Consider the following 19017-nt stretch of genomic DNA (forward strand, 5'->3'; position numbering starts at 1 on the left):
GGCACCCCAAAATCCCACCCCATCCCTGAGAGCATTGTCCAAACACCCCTTGAGCTCTGGCAGCCTTGGGGCTGTGCCCACTGCCCTGGGGAGCCTCTTCAGTGCCCAACCACCCTCTGGGGGAAGAACTTTTTCCTGAGATCCAACCTAACCCTCCCCTGGCACAGCTCCAGCCTGTCACTGGTCACCAGAGGGAAGAATTCCAATGAAGAAGCCTCGTGCAGCAGTGGCAGAGGGTTGATGTTCACCTGAAATGTGGCAGCAGTTCCTTGGCAGAAGGAAAGGTCCCATCTGCATTAGTTTCTGATGGATTAGATGGATTATGGCCCTCAGCAGCAGGGCTGCCTGTGATTTGTGTTTTAGTAACACAGCACTCAGGAGTCCTGCATACTGACCTGCAACCCTCTGGGCATCATTTAGCACAAAACCAGGACAAGGAGAACCTGGTCCAGAGGCCTCACCATCCACATCCTTGGCTCACTGCACAGGAATCCTGGACAAGTGGGAACCAGCTCTCTTCACCTGTGCACTCAAACTGCTGAAATGGGGGCAACAAATTCATAAGCTAAATCAAAGCAGGTGTGTTTAGGCAGCCTGTGCCTTTTGAGGAGCAACTGGGCACAGCTGAGAGTATTTAGCTTGAAAAGCTGTTAAAAGGAGTGGCTCCACCCAGGAAAGCATAAGAAGAGTTGGAGGAGAATAATCTGCTTTTGGTTTGTGTGGCTCTGGGTTGGAAGGACTCTTTGGGGCACTTCTGCTGTTCTGCCTGTGGCTTCTGCACCAGGTAGGTGTGTTTGTGGTGATTTGGGGAGGAACAGCTCAGGCTGCAGAGTTCTTAGTGGTTGGGATAAGCTCCAGGTTTCAGCCTGGTCTCTCTGTTAAGCTGAGGGACTTGAGCTGCTTGAAGCCTCTGGGACAGAAGTGGATGAGAGGTTGGGAGCTCGAGTTCAGTGGTGTTTAGCTCACACAGAAAGCTTTGTCTCAAGCACTCATCAAAACAGCAATAGCCCAATTTAGTTGACTGAATTGGTGTGTGGGGAGAAAACCAGGGCTCTGTATTTTTGATTTCTGCACCGTATCAGTGAATCAGATGTTTCTCAAACATCTGCCATGTTACTTCCCCTGTGATCTGATGGTCAGATACACCTCAGAAATTAATGGAAAAGTAGCAAATGGGGTTGCCTGCAGAGTTTCTGTGCTATGGGAGAGCCAGAAGTATTTTTCTCCCTTTCTCTGTTGTGTGGTGGCAGATTTAAGATTGTAAGGTGGCAGATTTTTAAGGATATTCTCTTACTACTACTACTACTACTTAAGTTCCTGGTCTTGAAGCTCCCTGTGATTTCATCACACTTTAATCTGTGTGTGTCTTTGAGGACCCGCATTTTCAAAGACAATGACGTGCATTAAAATAGCAATTAGGTGCTGTAAAATGTTTTCCACAAGTAAAGGGTGCCTGGTGTTTTGTGTGATGCCAAAATCCTGAAGTCAGAAGTGGCTGTGCATGGCTGGAATCTCTGCTCAGACACGAAGCAGCAATATCTGGCTGCTCAAGAGAGGTAATGGGTGGGATGGGAGACACGGCAGAACATCTTGTCAGAAGTGCCAAGACATTGTCTGTAGCTCCCAAGGGGGTCAAATCCATCTCTGGTTGAAGCACTGCATTTAAACACACCCCTGTGTCCCGGTGATTCACTGCAAATGCTTCTCCTGGATGCCATTTCCAGGCTGGTGCTGTGATCCTTAAGTGAAGGAATAACTCTGTCTCTGACAGATGCCAAAACACAGCTGAAGTGGTGCATTAAGGAAGCTGACTTACTGTACACAGAATTAATAGATTCCTGGGGGAATGCATCTTAGGCAGGTTATGGATTTTTTTTTTTTTTTTTTTTTTGGTTGTTGTTGTTGTTGTTTTGGAGGATGAGCATTCCCAGAAGTATTTTTAGAAGTGGCCCAAAAGAAAACAACAAAAAAAATCAGTTCCATTTTTCTTCTTAACAATCCTCCTGGTGAGGTAACACACCCAGCAGGTCCTGTTGGTACCTGCTGAGAGCACTGACTCTGCTGGAGGCTGGGCTGGAATGTTTCCCATGGAGGTCCTTGGAGGCCCTAAAGCAGATAGGATGCTGCACTAAAACACTGGAAAAGGAGAGGGGAAGAGCATATATTGCAAACAGTATCCTTTTTTTATGAGGATTTGCTCGGGAGGAAATCTAAATGGGATCTGAGAGCAAAGATAGAGCTTTGGTACCTCTGGCAGGAGAGTTAAGCCAATTGTTGAATGTTGGCAGCACAGCTCAGCCTCTCCCTGTGCCTTCCATCCCAAGGCTGGGTTTGTCACTGAGGGAAATGGCTCAAGGGATGTGTCACTCAAGGGCAGTGACCAGGAAGAACGTGGAATATCAGGGATTGTGACTTGTTCCTTATCTTCCTTTTGGATTTTTTTGGGTTTTTTTTCAGTCAGCTCAGTGTTTCCAGAAACAAAGAGCAGGCAACCACTGAGCCCACCCTAAGTGGAAATTAGGCATGAGATCTGCTGGAAGTCCTGCCCTAGGACAGTGACAGTGCCAACATCACAGAAACTGGGCATTTTGACAGCTCTGTTGAGGGAAATGAACCTACAGAGGTTGCACTAGTGGTACTGCAGGCAACCAAAATCTGTGTCTTCATTAGGAGAGGCTGGCTGGAATGGAGGAGCTAGTGGGGAGGAGGGAGGAGAGGGGATGGTTTGCTTTTGGAGCTGGGATGCCAGTTTTGCAGGGATTTGATGCCAGCTGCCATTCAGTTTGTTCTTGGAAGACATTCAGTGAACTGCTGGTTGCCTGGAGGGAGGCTGAGACACACTGAAATCCAAAATACTTCCACTCTGCCTCTCTTTAAGTGCTCCATCACACAGAATTGGGCCCTGGTGAACCCAGATGAGCTGGTTCAGGGGTTGGACTGTCCCTGCCCATGGGAGCAGCTCCAAGGCTTATCTATGGCTAAGCAGGTTCTGCTTGTGAAAAGGCACAAGACCTCACAAACCTCCTGTTCCCGGGATATACAGCTCCCAGCATTTCAGCTAAAAGGGAATTTCAGCTGGCTGTACAAGGAGATTAGTGCTAAGAGGATATGTAGGCTGCTGCCATGGGAAGGAGCTCACCCATCCCTTGAGCACATTTGACATAAAGCCCACTGAAAAAAAAAAATAAAACCTCTAAATGAGAAGCAAACAGTTCTGAGTACTTCGTGTCTAGATGGCAAATGCCACAAATCCACATGTTTGTGAAGCAAGAGCCTGTATTCTTGCTGGAAGCAGATCTCCTTCCTGCTGCTGTCCTTGGATGAATCCTTTTCTTCCCTCTTTCCCTCTGCTTTGATGGGAGGCCACGGGCTGGAGACGTGCTGTTCCCTGGGAGGATGGTGTCAGTGCATTCATTCTGCTGCTAATGAAAGGACATTCTGGCACACGTTCTGGAATCCTGAACAGTCCTTATTTTCCAATTTATTAGTTTGACTGCAGAGCCACAGCCAGGCTATGTCGTGGGGCAGTTGTTCTGTGACCCCTCTGAGTGTCAGAGTGCCAGGCAATGTGCTGGGCCTTTGTAAAACAATAACACATGTGGGATTGCTGCTGATGGAAGTGATAATATCTGCTCATGGCCACGGAGTAATTGCAGTTGGAATTGCTGCTGGGTGACACACCAGCCCTAAGGCAATCTGGCCATGTGCAGCCCATTACTGTGAGCAAGAATCCCGGGCAAGGTGTCAAAATGGGATGTGCACCTGACCACTGAAGCAGTTTGATCCTAATTTGACTGACAAATATGCACAGTATGGAGATAATATTTTGGTGCCTAAATATAGCAACTGCAGGAGTCACATTCCTTCATATTTTTACAGCTTAAAAAATTTGGCTGTCTAGACTAGGCTGTCATTCACATTTTGTACCCTTCAGAATAGTTTGTTCTCCTGCCATGAAATGAAAGGACATGAAATCCTGCCTCGTGGAGTTAAAATGGTCATGTAAAGAGAGGATGTTCTGCAGTCCCCATCCACCTGGGGATGGAGAGACGTGTTGGGTTTTGATTCAGGTCCTCAGGTAGTCAAAGACCATTTCCTGGTGCTTGTGCAGGTGCCAGGCATGGCTTTGGCAAGTTTCTTCTTTTAATAAATTAATAAAAATTTAGTAATTTAGTGAATTAAAAAAAAATTATATTCCAACATGTCACATAACTCTTTGACTATTTCAACAGGGAGTTCCTTCAGGGGGGGATATTTTCTTACAGAGTGTTAATACCAATGTACACAGTATTTAGTGCTTTTCAGAGTGGGATTTGTGGTTCTTACTGGGCTGTGGGGGAGTCATGTCAGCATTTCAACCTTCCATCTAGTGGCAGATTCCCTGTCCAATGCAGGGGGTTGAAACCAAAGCATCTTTATGTCCCTTCCAACCCAAACCACCCTGTGTCTCTGATTTAGAGTTATAAACCCACCAGAAAGCAAGTTACACCCAGAAAACCCTGCAAAAACCTGCTCTAGGTGTTACTATATATATAAATTTAGTTATTAATGGGTAAAAAAAAAATCCTCTAGAACCTCTTCAGGAATGTTTTTGTTTTAGTTCCTGTGTCTACAGGAGCTTTGTAGCCAACAAAACGATCCCTTTCCTGCTGATTTTTGGGCAGGTGCCAAGAAATGAGCCCATTCAGCCAAATATTTCTCTCAACCTCCTGCATTTTGGACTTTAAGCATTGGTGAGTCAGCTGCTCTTCCCTGAGTGGTCTTGGCAGGGAGTTTTGGTTGACAAGAGAAGTGAGGAGATTCTTGGTGGGATGACAGGCTGGAAGATCAAGTGCAAACCAAGTGTCCCTGCTAAGCTCTCCTGGCGTTTTTTTTTAAAAAAAACCAGAAATCTAAAGCTTAAAAGGAAATTTTCAATTTTTAGTCACATTTTTTTGCCTGTTTCTGGGTAGTGAAAAAGCAGAATCCCAGCAGAGTTGGTTTCCCTGAGCCCTTCCTGGATGGGGATGAGGTTCTGGAATAGGTGTGACCCGCCTGCCTGGTCTTTACTTGATAAAGAAACTTCTCTTGAGCTGCTCAACAGCAACATATGGTTCAAGAAACAGGTTTTTTCGGGTGTTGCTGCCATTCACAGAGCAGGAGACAACGTTGGGTGTGTAGCCAGAAGGATCAAACTTGTTTTGGAGGGGAGAACAGCAACTGATCTGGGCCCCCCACCTTCCAAATCTGTGCTTCGTGTGAAGGGCTTTTGTAGAGTCCCTTGAAAAAGGATTCCAGTTGTAAAGGGCCGGGTTTCTGGATCCCAGTGTGCACTGAGCACCTTCCCACGTGGCAAACAGGGTGCTGCACGACTTCCCTGTGCTGTGCCCACCAAACTGGGCTGGGAGTGGGCTCAGGGCTTTGGGGAGCAGCTTTAACCATGAACTGGAAAGGGTTTTCAGCTTGGATTTTATGGAACTGTTAAGGTTGGAAAAGACCTCCAGGACTGAGTCTGACATTTGACTCATCCCCACCTTGTCCCCCAGCCCAGAGCACTGAGGGCCACGGCCAGGCCTTCCTTGGACACCTCCAGGGGTGGGGACTCCACCTGGGCAGCCCCTTCCAAGGCTTGACCACCCTTTCCAGGAGGAAATTCCTCCTGATGTCCAACCTGAGCCTCTCCTGGCACAGCTTGAGGCTGTTTCTCCTCATCCTGTCCCTTGTTCCCTGGGAGCAGAGCCCGACCCCCCCCGGCTCCCCCCTCCTGTCAGGGGGTTGCAGAGCCAGAAGGTCCCCCCTGAGCCTCCTTTTCTCCAGGCTGAGCCCCCCCAGCTCCCTCAGCAGAACTTACTCTCCAGCCCCTTCCCCACCTCTATTCCCTTTCTCTGGACACAAATGCAAGGACATGCCAGGGAAAATCACATTTTATGAAGGATTAGACCCCAAGTAAGGATGCATGAACGAATGCTAGGTGGCTCAATTAAACATCCTTTATCTCCTCTCTGCTTCCCACGTGCATGGAAGGCTGATTTATTTGGAATGAAATCCATGAAATGTGCTAATACCTCCTCTGGTGTGGATCAGGCTTAATGTGATAACCTCACCTCGTGTTCACTGGTTCTGCTGAGCAACCTGACACACTCAGAGCTTCCCTCCTCCTGAACAGCCAGGGGCCTTTAAAAATAAACCCACCACCCAGCTGCCTCAATCAGGAGCTAGGGAATGTTCTCCTGTCCTGTTGGAGATGATCAGGTAGCCCATGTTGTGTTCTTAGAAAACAAATGACTGCGTGCTGGAAGGGAGTGGAGTGGGCAGAGCCCGGGCTGTGGAAACCAACAGAGGGATTAGAGGGAACTGTGCTCGCTGCTGGAAAGCCAGATCCTTTTCTATCTCGAGGAGGAACCCACAGGAGCTTTTTCCTCCCATCCAGCTGTATTCCAGCTATGCCTCCATACCATAGAATCACAGAATGAGCTGGGTTGGAAGGGACCTCTGAGATCATCAAGTCCAACCCTTGATCCAACCCCACTGTGGTTCCCAGCCCATGGCACTGATGCCACATCCAGTCTCAGCTTAAAAACCTCCAGGGATGGAGAATCCACCCCTTCCCTGGGCAGCCCATTCCAATGGCTGAGCACCCTCTCTGCAAAGAAATTCTTCCTAATATCCAACCTAAACCTCCCCTGGCACAGCTCGAGACCCAGCCCTCTTGTCTTGCTGAGAGTTGCCTGGGAAAAGAGACCAACCCCCCCCCGGCTCCCCCCTCCTGTCAGGGAGTTGCAGAGAGTGAGGAGGTCTCCCCTGAGCCTCCTCTTCTCCAGGCTGAACAGCCCCAGCTCCCTCAGCCTCTCCTCACAGCACTTGTGCTCCAGTCCCTTCCCCAGCCTCGTTGCTCTCCTCTGGACCTGCTCCAGCCCCTCCATGTCCTTCCTGAGCTGAGGGCCCAGAACTGGACACAGCACTCCAGGGGTGGCCTCACCAGCACCATTCCATGTGCGTGGCCACCACGCTGGATAACGAGCAATTAAGTGGCAACGAGAGAGAGAAAGGGAAGGGATCCCAGGGAGAGGAGTGGGAACAGGGAACTTTGGGGAAGTCTGTGGCAGGAGGTGGCACGTCCCCACTCACCGTGAGCTCCAGGGCTTCGTTGAGGAGGCCGTTGCGTTTGCTGTGCAGGTACGCGTTGGAGCTGCCGGTCTTGGCCACGCGGATCCGGGCGAGCCGGGCTTTCTGTGGGGGAGGGAGACAGCAGAGTTAGGACCTGGGACACACTGAGGGATGGGCATGCCAGGACAGGAGCAGGAGGAAGGAAATGTCAGGTTCTCGCCCTGCCTGGGGTGGGCAGAGGGGCCGAGGTGCTGCTGGAGCAGCCGGCACGGGCCTGTCTGTGGGACCCGAAGCACTTCAGCTGCCACAGAGGGTTAAAAACCTCTCCAGAGATGACAAATGAGCTGCTTCAGAGGGTTTTTTTACCCTTTCAAAAGTTCACTGTAATTTTTTGGGGTGAGCCTTGTCTTGGACCAGGATGATTTTGACTTTATTTTCTATACTTCACCCAGATTTCACTGTCCCATTTTAATGCTGAGGCTCCTAATCAGCATCTGAGAGCGAAATCTCTGTGTTGGGGCCAAGGTCCAATCTGGTCACCCTGAGAAAGGGGCACAGGTCTTGGACAAGGATGATTTTGGGTGGTTTAGCACCAAGCATGTGTTTTTTTCCTGGCTCACCTTCCCTCTAACGTGCTTGGTTGTTTAGTCCTTTCTTCATCTTCCAGCTCTGTTCTCTTGCATCTCTGTTGTCACTTGGCAGTGTTAGTTTATTAACTTTACTGTCTGATAATATAAAACTGCCCAAAAATACACATCTCTTAACAACTGACAGAAGTCACTCTGCAACAACACAGGCATTCAAGTCTCCTTGTGTTTATTCATCCCTGACCTTTTAGATCTCCAGGGGGACAAGTTAGATGATAAAAGGCAGCCCAGAACAAAGCAAACAAGAAAAATTAATGCCCTCTTCCTTTTTGATAATTTTTGATCATTCCTTTTAGCATTTCATTTTTTTTTTCCCAATTGCTGCCTGCTCCTCTGTCAAGTGCTGATTTGCCTTTTTCTACAGTTAATTTATGACTCAAACACCATTAAAAGTAAATACATGAAATAGCTGCGGCTATTAAAAAATAATTACATTGTGCTGTAGTTTTAAAATGCTGCATAATCCCTTAAATAACATGGAGCTCGTGATTTTGCCTTCTAATTAGAGGTGCTAATGGGTAGACACTGTAGGAAGAATAAAGTATCTGCAGTGGGTCCAGGGAGCACTGTCATTCCAGGAGCTTTATTCCTGGGAGTGTGTGAGTGACTGTGGCCTTCAATGGTTGAAAGATTTCTTTAACCTCAAGACCTTCTGCTCAAACAGACAATTTCCCAGGCAAAGACATGCCCAGGGGACCAGTTTGCAGCTTTAACTGGGTGACACAGGCTCTGACCAGTCTGAAAAATAGGTCGTCTTTTGACCCCCCCCTAAAATGGGGACATCCCAAATTGACTTTATTTTCTATACTTCACCTAGATTTCACTGTCCCATTTTAATGCTGAGGCTCCTAATCAGCATTTGAGAGTGAAATCTCTGTGCTGGGGCCAAGGTCCAATCTGGTCACCCTGAGAAAGGGGCACGGGTTGTATTTGCAAGATTTAGACTGGGAATACAACAAGAAAGTGAAATTGGAGCTTCAGTTTTCTCTGAAAACTTTCCCACCCTGCTGTGTTGCTTTAGGCCCCAAGTAAGACTGGCCTGAGGCTGTAATCCAAAAATCCATAGGGACTCCTATGGATTAAGGGGAGAGAGCAGGGGATAAGGGACTGAAGGATATTCCATTTTCCAGTGAAGTGCCATTGCCTGTCTGTTCCTGGTAATTCAATAGAAATGTAATTATTTCTTCTCTATGCAGGTATATGCCTTTGTAGCTCTGATCCTTACTTTTCTCAATGATCTTAAGACTGGATTTTGGATGCAGTAATGATCTTTACAGGGAGGCTCTGAGGGCTACCCCTGAAAATTCCCTTTTTTTTCTATGCTTGACCAAACATCAGCTCCTTTGCTGGAGGAATTGCCAGAGTAGCCCAGCTCAGCTCACCTGTAGCAGGAAAGGTTTCCTCCTCACCTCCAGTTCAGTCAATTGTTCAAGTGGATTCAGTCTCAGGCTGTTGTAATGAACATTATTCCCTTTGCCTCCAGGCTAGCAGGGGATCAAATATTAATAGCTGTACTCCATGTGGACTGAAGCTGGTTCATTTCTGAGGTCTGTTCTCTTTTTCTTTTTGAAACAGGGCCACCAGCTATCTAAATAATTAAGCCCCACAGCTTTTGTAGTTTAGAACAGACGTTATTTTAAAAAATGTCAGTGGGGCAGGACAGAAGTTAATCCCATTCTCCTCACACAAAGGATTGTCTGGGATCATCACATATCCCAGCTCTGTGTCCCCATCGTGATTAAATTTGGGAGATATCTTGATTAACTCAGCTAGAGCAGTTAATTAAAATGGGTGCCTAAAATTGGTTTGGCCCTCCAGACAGTTTCCTGCACTGGACTAGAAACAACTCTGAAACAACAGTTCAGGTTTTTAGGTGAAAGTCTGTGTTAAATGGGAATTATTTGGGGAAGCTTCTCGCTCAAGCACCACAAGCTTTGTGTATTTAGGTACCTGTTGTCTGTTTATGTGGGATGTGCTACTTTGGTCAAGCCTGACAGTGAAAAAGGGTTTTGAGATCCTTCAAATTCTGCCTGTTTTTACCACCTGTGGCTATGTTTTTGTCCTCCCTGCCCTGCAGAGCTCAGTGCTCCTGGTCTGAGGACAGAGATGGACAACTGGAGGACTGTGGTTTTCTGCCTTTGTGCTGCAAATGTCTTTTTTTTTTTTTTTTTTTTTTTTTTGAGGGAATTTGGGGGGGAATAGGTGCCTTTTGCATCTTATCCCCCAAAATGTGACAGACTAAAGGTCATCAGGGCCAGGCCTGAGATCACTGTTGCTGAATATAACCCCTGCACAGAGAGTCTAAAAAAGGAAAAGAAAGCAGCACGCTGTGTCTGCATGGAGAGTGGGGAGAGGAGTTGCTAGGAAACCACAGGATCTCAAAATGCATATGACCTAATCTGGAAGATAATTTATATGATGAAAATAATAATACTAATGACAGCCACTTACAGGTTAGAATGATTAATTTGGTTATCTTGGAGCCCACGTGTTTCTGAGGGCAGGATGGAAGGCAGGGCTCAACAACTTCTGGGGTTTTACTGTTTTTTGGGAAACTGGAGGCTTGGGATAAGGAGTCAAGACCTGTACAGGTGGAGAGCTGAGGTGCAGTGGGGAGGATTTCAGCATCCTGGGTATCTGCACTTCCCAAGGGGACTGGTAGAGGAGGAAAAAAAAATAGCCTGAGTTCATCTTCTAGCTTTTGGGAGAAGTGCAAGGAGCAGGAGCTGCTGGCTGGGAAAACTGCTTACCAGATGGCAGGCTCAGGAAACAGCTAATTATTATTTATTAATGATTTTCATCTAGTTCTTATGGAGATAAAGTTCACTCTTGATTTATGTGGTCTAATAAACTATTAAGCTACAGCCTGTGACATAGTTTCATATTTGCCAGACATCTTGAGCTTTGCAGACCCTCAGTACCTGAGCGAGGAGTGACTGCAGTACCTGTGTGTCAGTGATACGTGCACAGGTCCTGCACCCACCTCTCCCTCTTGGGACTGGAGCTGTTATTAAAATTAACCTTCACAGGATGGTTGAGGTTGGAAGGGACCTCTGGGAGTCATGCCATGGGGCATCTGGTCCAACTTTCCTTCTCAAACAGGGCCACCTACACCCAGTTGCCCAGACCTGTGTCCAGGTGGCTTTTGAGGATCTCCAAAGATGGAAACCTGAATAGACACATATTGTATATAAATATTGCTGTATATATATATTTAATATATATTCAGGTATATATTTATATATCTTAACATATATACATCAATAAGATCCCTCTGAGCTTTCTCTTTTTTAACCTAAACAGTCCCAGCTCCCTCAGCCTTTCCTGGTGTTGGAGGTGCTCCATCCACATCCCTTCTACTTTTATCTGCTAAAACCACACTAAGAGGATTCCTGGCAGAAAAACGCAGCCACACGAGATAATTAACGGTGTTTCACATGCTAATTCCCAAACAATTAGTAGTTTGAATTTGAATAGACCTATTGGTGGCTGCTGCAGTTTGGGTGCACTGCCCGGTTCTTTTAAGGTTGAAATGAAGCTGCTCTCAGAAGTAATCAAGAGAATATCTGATTTTTATTCTCAAGGTGAAACATCACAGCAAGTCTTTGCGTTTTTCTGCATCTGTTGCTAGGTTGGGGTTTGGGCTTTAATTCTGGATGGAAAGAACCGTGGTTGATTTTAGGATATGGAAAGGGCAACAAGCAGATTGTAGAGTTAAACAGGAGTTTGTGCAGGCTTAACACCAGGGCTTGGAGTATGGAGTGACAAAAAAGGATCTTCTTGTAGTTGTGTTCTCACCTCCCTAAAATGATCTTGTCTGTGGTACCTTCGACTAATTATAGCATAAAACTCAGAGAGGAATTCAGCAGAGGCTTCAGTCTGTGCTTCTGAGTGGGAACTCAGTGCCCAAATGTGACTTGGGAAGGGGATGGATGGACCCTTCACCTGGTGGGAACCAGCTCAGCCCCCCAGCCTACTGTGGGAGCCCTTCCTTGCCCAGCAGAACGTGGAAAAACCTTCATTTTTAAAAAATAATGGAGTGGAGAAGACATTAAATGGATCTAGTGCCCGTGGAGTGCTTTCCTCAGTCTAATGAGGCACCACTGATCATCTGTCCTGCTCCTGACACCGAGAAGCTGCTTTGCCATCTCTGACAGAGCAGGTTGGAGAGGGAAATCAGGGCTGGGGGTTGTAACACGTGTTTGAATGCTGAGTGGAATCATGGCTGTTTAAAAAGCAAATGGTCCATATAATAAGAACTAGTTGTTATTCTGCTTGCCATGGTCCATCTGGCTGTGGTAATGGGCAGGCAGTGGAGGCACAGAACTGTTACATGCTCAAAAACTACATTTTTTTTTTCCTCCTTTTAACCTTTTTTTTTTCCCCCCCTAAGAAACAAAAGTATGCACATTTAAAATTTCCTTCCTCTCCAATCTTTACATTAAACAGCTTTTGAGTTGAGTTTAAATATCCTGTCACTTCTGCTTTGGGGGGAGACGTTATAGAGCTGCATATGGAAATTAGATGGTGTAGAACTCATTATATTCCTATATAATTTGATAGAACCACTTACAGTCAGACCTTGATCTTATTTTGGGCCTCTTCATTACTTTCCAGAGATGAAAGATTCCCCTCTCCTCCTCTGTATCTCTCCTTTTAATCCTACCTTACCCTTGGCACCATTAAAGCAACAGAACATCATTTCAAATGAACTTTATCGTTTAATCTTTTCCAACACCGAAGAACACGATGTTCAACCTATTTATAGAACAATGCACAGAATATGGAGTTTAATGGATCTGGGCTTCTCTACCAGTCACAGATATCCTGGCTGATTAAACAGAGAATTTTAAAATTCTCATAATATGCAAAATTCACAGAGAAACGCAGGAAGCCCCTGGAGCACCAGGACTGGTCCCTCTCTATTGTAAACTACTTTTTGTACATTTTCATCCTGAGACTTACAAGCTCTGGCTCAAACTTAGTGAAGCTCTTACTCCTACAGGGCGTTTATTTCAGAAATTTATTCTTCTGTTTAGAAAACTTCTGATTTCCAGCCTCTGTTTATTCATTGCCAGTTTTACTCAGTTGCCATTGTACTGTCATTTTCTTTTCACACAGACCATCCCCTTTCTGGTGTTTTCTGCATTTTTCAGGGAAGAACAAAATAAACTTCACTTTTTTTTTTTTTATAGAGCTTGACAATTCTCACTTTATCCCCTTCTTTGCCATTTAAGTAGTAGGCTTTTTGGGAGGCCATTTCATATTTTTATCCTCTGAAGATGCCCTGCTTATTTTTAATACCTTTTTCAAGTTATCTATGTATTCATCCACCCAATATGGGTTACAGTCAGACCTTGATCTCTATAAGAACTGACCTTAGGGACAGTTTTTCCTTGATGGAATTATGTGTTACACAGTTGCTGCATCTTGGCTGGAATTCAAAGCTTCCTCTGTGCTGAAGTTCCCACGCTACCAGTCCAGCTGACTGACAAAGCCACCTCTCTTCCCTTCTTTTCCCCTTCCTGAAATAATGATAAAAGAAATCCCTACATGGGCTTTTTTAAAAATATTTTTAGTGCTATAAGAGATTTTAGAGCTTGGGTCAAAATTGCTCTGAGGAATGGTGGTTAAAGAGGTGCCCAGTTGCAATGGGAATAATCTGGTACAGATAGAGTTGTTATGGGGTTTAAATCAGGGTCAGAATTTGTCCAGAACTGTATTACTTAATAAAAGTATCAAGAGAAGACCCTGATGTTTTTCTGCCTCATTAATAGAGATGTTGCTGCTCTCTATTAATCTAAAATAAGGTTCTGTGTTTCACTGGAAGCTGAGTGTGATGAGCATCTGTCTGCCTGTGATTTATCTGTCTGTCTTTTTTTTAATCTATGTTTCCAGATCTCACTCTTGTAACATCTTTCACAGAGCTCACACCCCTAATTAATGGCTATAAAGTATTCAGGGGATGGAGAAATTAAGAGAATTTGATCTGGTGTCACATGCCAACTCACTGGGCCTGATAGATGAACCTAATTAATGATGTGGAGGCCTGTGTTAGCTGCAGAAGAGGAAGGGAACTGCTCACATAGTGCTGCTCACACCTGCCCAAGGAGGTGGTGAAAACCTGGGGGGGTGGGATGGGGGCAGTGACCAAAAAGCCTTGAAATGGGAGAAAAAATAAGCAAGTCTGTAAAATTTGTGTTCTTTGTTCTCCCCCCCGGAATGAAGCCCCAGGGAAAGAGATGATGATGGGGCTGTTGTCCTGCTCCCTGGCAGCTACAGAATCCTTTAGGTTGGGGAAGACCTCCAAGGTCATTGAGTTCAACCTGTGACCATCCCCTCCTTGTCCCCCAGCCCAGAGCACTGAGGGCCACAGCCAGTCCTTCCTTGGACACCTCCAGGGATGGGGACTCCAACACCTCCCTGGGCAGCCCCTGCCAAGGCCTGACCACCCTTTCCAGGAAGAAATTCCTCCTGATGTCCAACCTGACCCTCCCCTGGCACAGCTGGAGGCCATTCCCTCTCCTCCTGTCCCTTGTTCCCTGGAGCAGAGCCCAACCCCCCCGGCTCCCCCCTCCTGTCAGGGGGTTGCAGAGCCAGAAGGTCCCCCCTGAGCCTCCTTTTCTCCAGGCTGAGCCCCCCCAGCTCCCTCAGTTCTCCTGCTGCTCCAGCCCCTTCCCCAGCTCCGTCCCCTTCCCTGGACACGCTCCAGCACTTGGTGTCAGTGTGTGTCAGTGGGGCAGGTACCCACTGAGAGGAGTAAAGGGGGTTCTGTGCTGCATCCCTCTTCTCTGTGCTGCAAGTTTTCAGCATTAATTGAGAATTAATCGAGAAAAGCGTCTCTTGCTGGCAAACAAAATCACTCAGAACTCATCACACGCCAACAAAGCCACGGTGCAATTCCTTCCTTACAGAAGCTGCTCCCGCTTGTCCCTCTTGCTCTTGGTGTGTCTGGGGACAAACCTCTTGCAATGTTTGGGGGGGAAATCCACCTCAAACCCTTCCCGTGGTCGTGTTCGAGCGAAGGCTTCGGGGACAACGCGTGTCTGGGCTGCCGTCCTTGCGCTGACAGCCACAACACGCTGGCCCCGTGCCGGGCTGGCAGATGCGGCGGGAGAAGCCTCGCCTGGATCCGTCCCGGCCGCTGGAGCGCTCCCGGCTCGTCACTGGAGCTGCGGAGTCGTCATGGCTACACGCTGCTCTGGCCCTGGTCTGGGCGTCCCAGCATCACTGCCCTGCTGGAACGGCTCCTAATTGTCCCGACTCAAGCGCTGACGGGGCTGATGCTCGTCCGCGTGTGACAGGGGCGAGCCGCGGACAGCGCCTGGCATCGCTCTCTGTCGCCTGGCATCGCTCGGGCTGAACGGCTGCGCTTCCACCGGGAACAGGCGGCTGGAATTACCTCGGGCAGCAGTTTTTTTGCATCGTGAACACGGGTTCTGCCGTAGCGAGGCAGAGGAGAAACCAGGGACCGTTTCCTACCGAGCAATTTGTGGGCTGAGCTGCCTCCCCTTCCTGCGCGGTGCTGGCGGGCAGGCTGCGACTTCTCCACGTAGATATTTTTTTTTTTTTGAGAGTGTTTGTTATCTGTGCGAGTTTTATGCACGCTCTGGATTCCCCTGCCTGCTCGTTAACCATTCTCTGCCAGCGTTTCCTGCTCTCTGTGGCCGGTCAGGAAAGCTCACGCTGTCATTTCTGCCGCCTTGGGTGGTGAGAGAGGGAGAGCTGCGAGCACAGAAAGCTCTGATGGGCAAATTAAAAACCCTGGGTGTGATTGTTACGGCCACAAGATGGTTTCACTTTATGGCCTCTGCAAGAATGCACTGAGCCGGGGAAGGAAGTGGATTTATCCCAGTTTTAGGCACGAATAAAGGAGTCACAGAGGGAAGTATGGAAGGGCGATGCTGCCGTGGTGTCAGAGTTCGACTAAATAGGGTGTAATAGGGAGATGAAAGAGGAGGGCTCGTGCCTGGAGAGCACCTGCCTCGTGCTGGTTTAAAGCCTGATGTGATGTAGAAGTCACCAGCAGTTACTGTTTGATGGGATATTCACGACCTTCAAACTGCAGAGGCTCGTTCTGAGTCAGACTTTGCCGGCCACTGCTGCTGGGTGGAGTGGGAGGAGCGCAGGAATAAGATTCTTCGGGCTCCTCGAGGGAAGCTGTGTGAGACGTGGCAGTGTGTGAGCAGGGAAGGGCTGCAGTGGCCCTTGGGGATGTGCTGGTTGCCCACTGAGTGTTCCCATGGACCTGAGAGGTGATCAGAGACCCCGTGCTGCCATCCCAGCACCGCCTGTGCCAGCCACGAGTGCCATCCTGCATTTGCTTATTGCTGCCAGGCTACGAATTACTAACCACAATAAGCTCTACTACCAATTCCACCCACTTCAGTGATGTTTTTTTCCTGGCCCAGTGGATGTATCCATATCCATTAATCCAGACACAACCATGTGCTGGGGCTGAGCTGTGTTCATTGTGGAGCTTGGGAACTGCTGGGGGCTAAACTGTGCCCAGCCCACTCCATTGTGGTTATTTAGGCAGGGTGGTAAAATATTAACTAGGTGCTAAAGGTAACAGCAAAGAACCTGATCACCAGAAGCCAATTCCAAAGAGCAGGATAGGGCTTCCCAATGTTTTTTGGCTGAATGTTTTGCATCCAGGTCTCCTTGACGAGGCGATTTCAAGCCTGCATTTATTCAGACATCTGGGATGGAGTGGGCAACATTATCCATAACAAATCCTACCAACTGTGCTACATAATGGAGCCATCTGGACAGAGGCTGCCACACAAACCTGGGCTTCCAAAGACTGAGGAGAGAGACACCCTCGTGCTGAGGTGACCAAGGACAGACCTTGGGGATGGATTAGTTGGGTCCTTGTGTGTTGTAAGCTGTTATCTGGTGAGGGAGACGTGATGTGAAAGGGCCTCAAGGCATGAAATAAATGTAGAGCAGCTTCTGGACGTGTGTGGAAGTAATTTCAGCTGGGCACTGGGCCACTATTGACAACAGGCTTTAATATTTGGATGTATGGGATGGCTTTGGAGGCTGAACCTATAAGCTGTAGCTCAGGGATGTGAGCCCTTCCTTTCAGAGGAGATCTCTTCTTGTCTTATGCAATTTGGGGCTCAGGGAATTTGAACAAGCTGAACTGATGGAAAATGTCATTTTGCTTTCCTCGCTGATATGAAAGAAGAGAGGCAGGATTCCTGGTTGGCTTAATTGTTTCTTTAGTGTTTTTTTTCTCCCCCCCTCCCCCCTTGAACTCTACTAAAGGATGTGACAAACAGCAAACAGAGGAGGAAGAGGTACCTACCCCAGCAAAGTTGAAATATCTTTAAAAAAAATAATAAAAGAGCTTTTTTTCCCCCCCTGTCAAAGACTGTTAAATATCAACAACAACAAAAACATGTTCCACACAGATTCGTTGTGGTTGAAAAAAAACCCCATGTTTTTAAAATGTCAGCCAGCTCCAGTTTTAACCTTATTGTTTCTCCCTCTCCTTAAGTTCCCAACCCCATCCCCTGCTGGGGACTGACTCATGTTCTGTTGTGAGCTCTCCTCAGACAGCTCACAGCTCTGCTCCAGTCGCTTTTTCTGGCCCTTCTGTTCTCCACGCTCTGAGGTTCACTAAACCCACCTCCAAAATTTAGGGTGTCAGCTGGAAAACAGAACATTTCAAAGCTGACTCCCCTGCTCGGGAGCAAATCAATTATTCCAACGGCCTGGTTATTGGCAGGTGTGTGGGATGTCTTTCTCCTGGGTGCAGGGATGACACAAATCCAGTGTTCAGCGTTCTCCTCATCACCAGCTCCCCTCTCCATGCCCCCTGCTCCCTCCAGCCCTGCTTGCTGTGCCTCCAGCTCTGCAACTGCCTGTTTCTGACGTGCCTCTCAGGGAACAATCACACATTTGTGTCCTTACTCTCCCTTCCTTTTGGCTCAGGCCCCTTTTAAGCATCTCCATAGTTACCTCTTCCTCAGGCTGCACAGTCAGAGCTGCCTGTGTGCAACCATCTCATCACGAGGAGCTCTCGTTGTGTGGAACAACCTTCCTCCATCTACTTCCTCCTATGAAAGGATGCAGCTTTTCCCTCTCCTCTGGTGACTGAATGCTTTGATTCATCCACCAGACCATGTGTCCACTTCTCTGCTTCACCTAATTCATCCCAGCTGCCCTCTGATAGCCTGTGAGACAGCTTTCAGTCTGATATTACAGTTCTGTGTGAGAGCAGCTCTACAAAACCATTTTGCCCAGCGTAGTCCTTGCCTTGCCTAAATCTGTGTTTGACCCTTTCTTGGGAGCTTTACAACCTGGAGGATGAAATGAGAAGCTTGTCTCGAGGCTTTTGCAGTGCACTGCTTGTTCTCAGGGAGTCAAAGGCCAGCAGATAATAAATGAAATGAATTGAACAGACTAAGAGGCTGCGGTCGTCAAAAGCATATTTACTGCAGGCTTGAAACCAAGCACTGTGATTACTGAAGTTTTATATTTGCAGACAGATCCAGTTTAGCCCCTGTGAAATGCACCACTAAAACCAATGCCAATCCTCCTGAGATTATCAGCCATTCCAGGATCTCGGCTCATTTAGCAAATCTAACCATTAAAGGATAAATGCACTTCAAACAGGTTTTTTTCTTTTTTCCTTTTTCTTTTTTTTCCCCCCACAGCATCTGAGCAATTGCATTTCTCCTCCTGTTGTTCCTACCTCATTTTGTAAGGGACCACTCTTTGTTTTCCCCCAAACTGAGAACTAGAACAACTCAGTTAAATTTTAGCCCTCGGGGGGCTGGTCTAGAGACCATTTGCTTTAGGCTGGTTTTGCTATTTCCAAACTCTTCAGCAGCCCCTCTACCTCTGTGTGCTTCCTGAGCCTGTCCAAAACTGCTTTAAATGTGCTTTTGAGGGCTTGGTGTCTTCATCTGCACGTGTGTTCACGTGTGAGGGAGTTGGGGCTGTCATTTCCTCAGGAACTGTAGTGACAGGACAAGGGGGATGGATTCAAACTGAAGGAGTACTTTTAGATTGGGTATTGGGAAAAAATTCTTCCCTGGGAGGGTGGGGAGGCCCTGACACAGGTTGCCCCACCCCTGGAAGTGTCCAAGGCCAGGTTGGATGGGGCTTGGAGCAACCTGGGCTAGTGGAAGGTGTCCCTGCCCATGGCAGGGGGTGGGATGAGATGAGCTTTAAGGTCCCTTCCAACCCCAAGCCATTCTGGCATTCTGTGAATGCTTTATTACCTTTGTTATAGCTTTTATTTTTCTGTCTTACCACTTTTTCTCCCTGA

At 47.5% G+C, this 19017-nt stretch overlaps 1 protein-coding gene across 6 annotated transcripts in view; it reads right to left on the reverse strand.

The window, feature by feature from the left end:
• KCND3 (potassium voltage-gated channel subfamily D member 3) overlaps positions 1–19017 on the reverse strand; it is a 133208-nt gene that overhangs the window by 8413 nt on the left and 105778 nt on the right. For all 6 annotated transcript variants that reach the window (XM_051808565.1, XM_051808567.1, XM_051808562.1 and 3 more), the window contains exon 4: positions 7108–7209. In XM_051808565.1, the coding sequence (XP_051664525.1) occupies positions 7108–7209 (102 nt within the window). The remainder of the gene's footprint in view (positions 1–7107; positions 7210–19017) is intronic.

Source organism: Manacus candei, unplaced genomic scaffold (assembly GCF_025592945.1).
Source record: "Manacus candei isolate 608988 ecotype Guabito, Panama unplaced genomic scaffold, ASM2559294v1 h1tg000073l, whole genome shotgun sequence".
NCBI lineage: Eukaryota > Metazoa > Chordata > Aves > Passeriformes > Pipridae > Manacus > Manacus candei.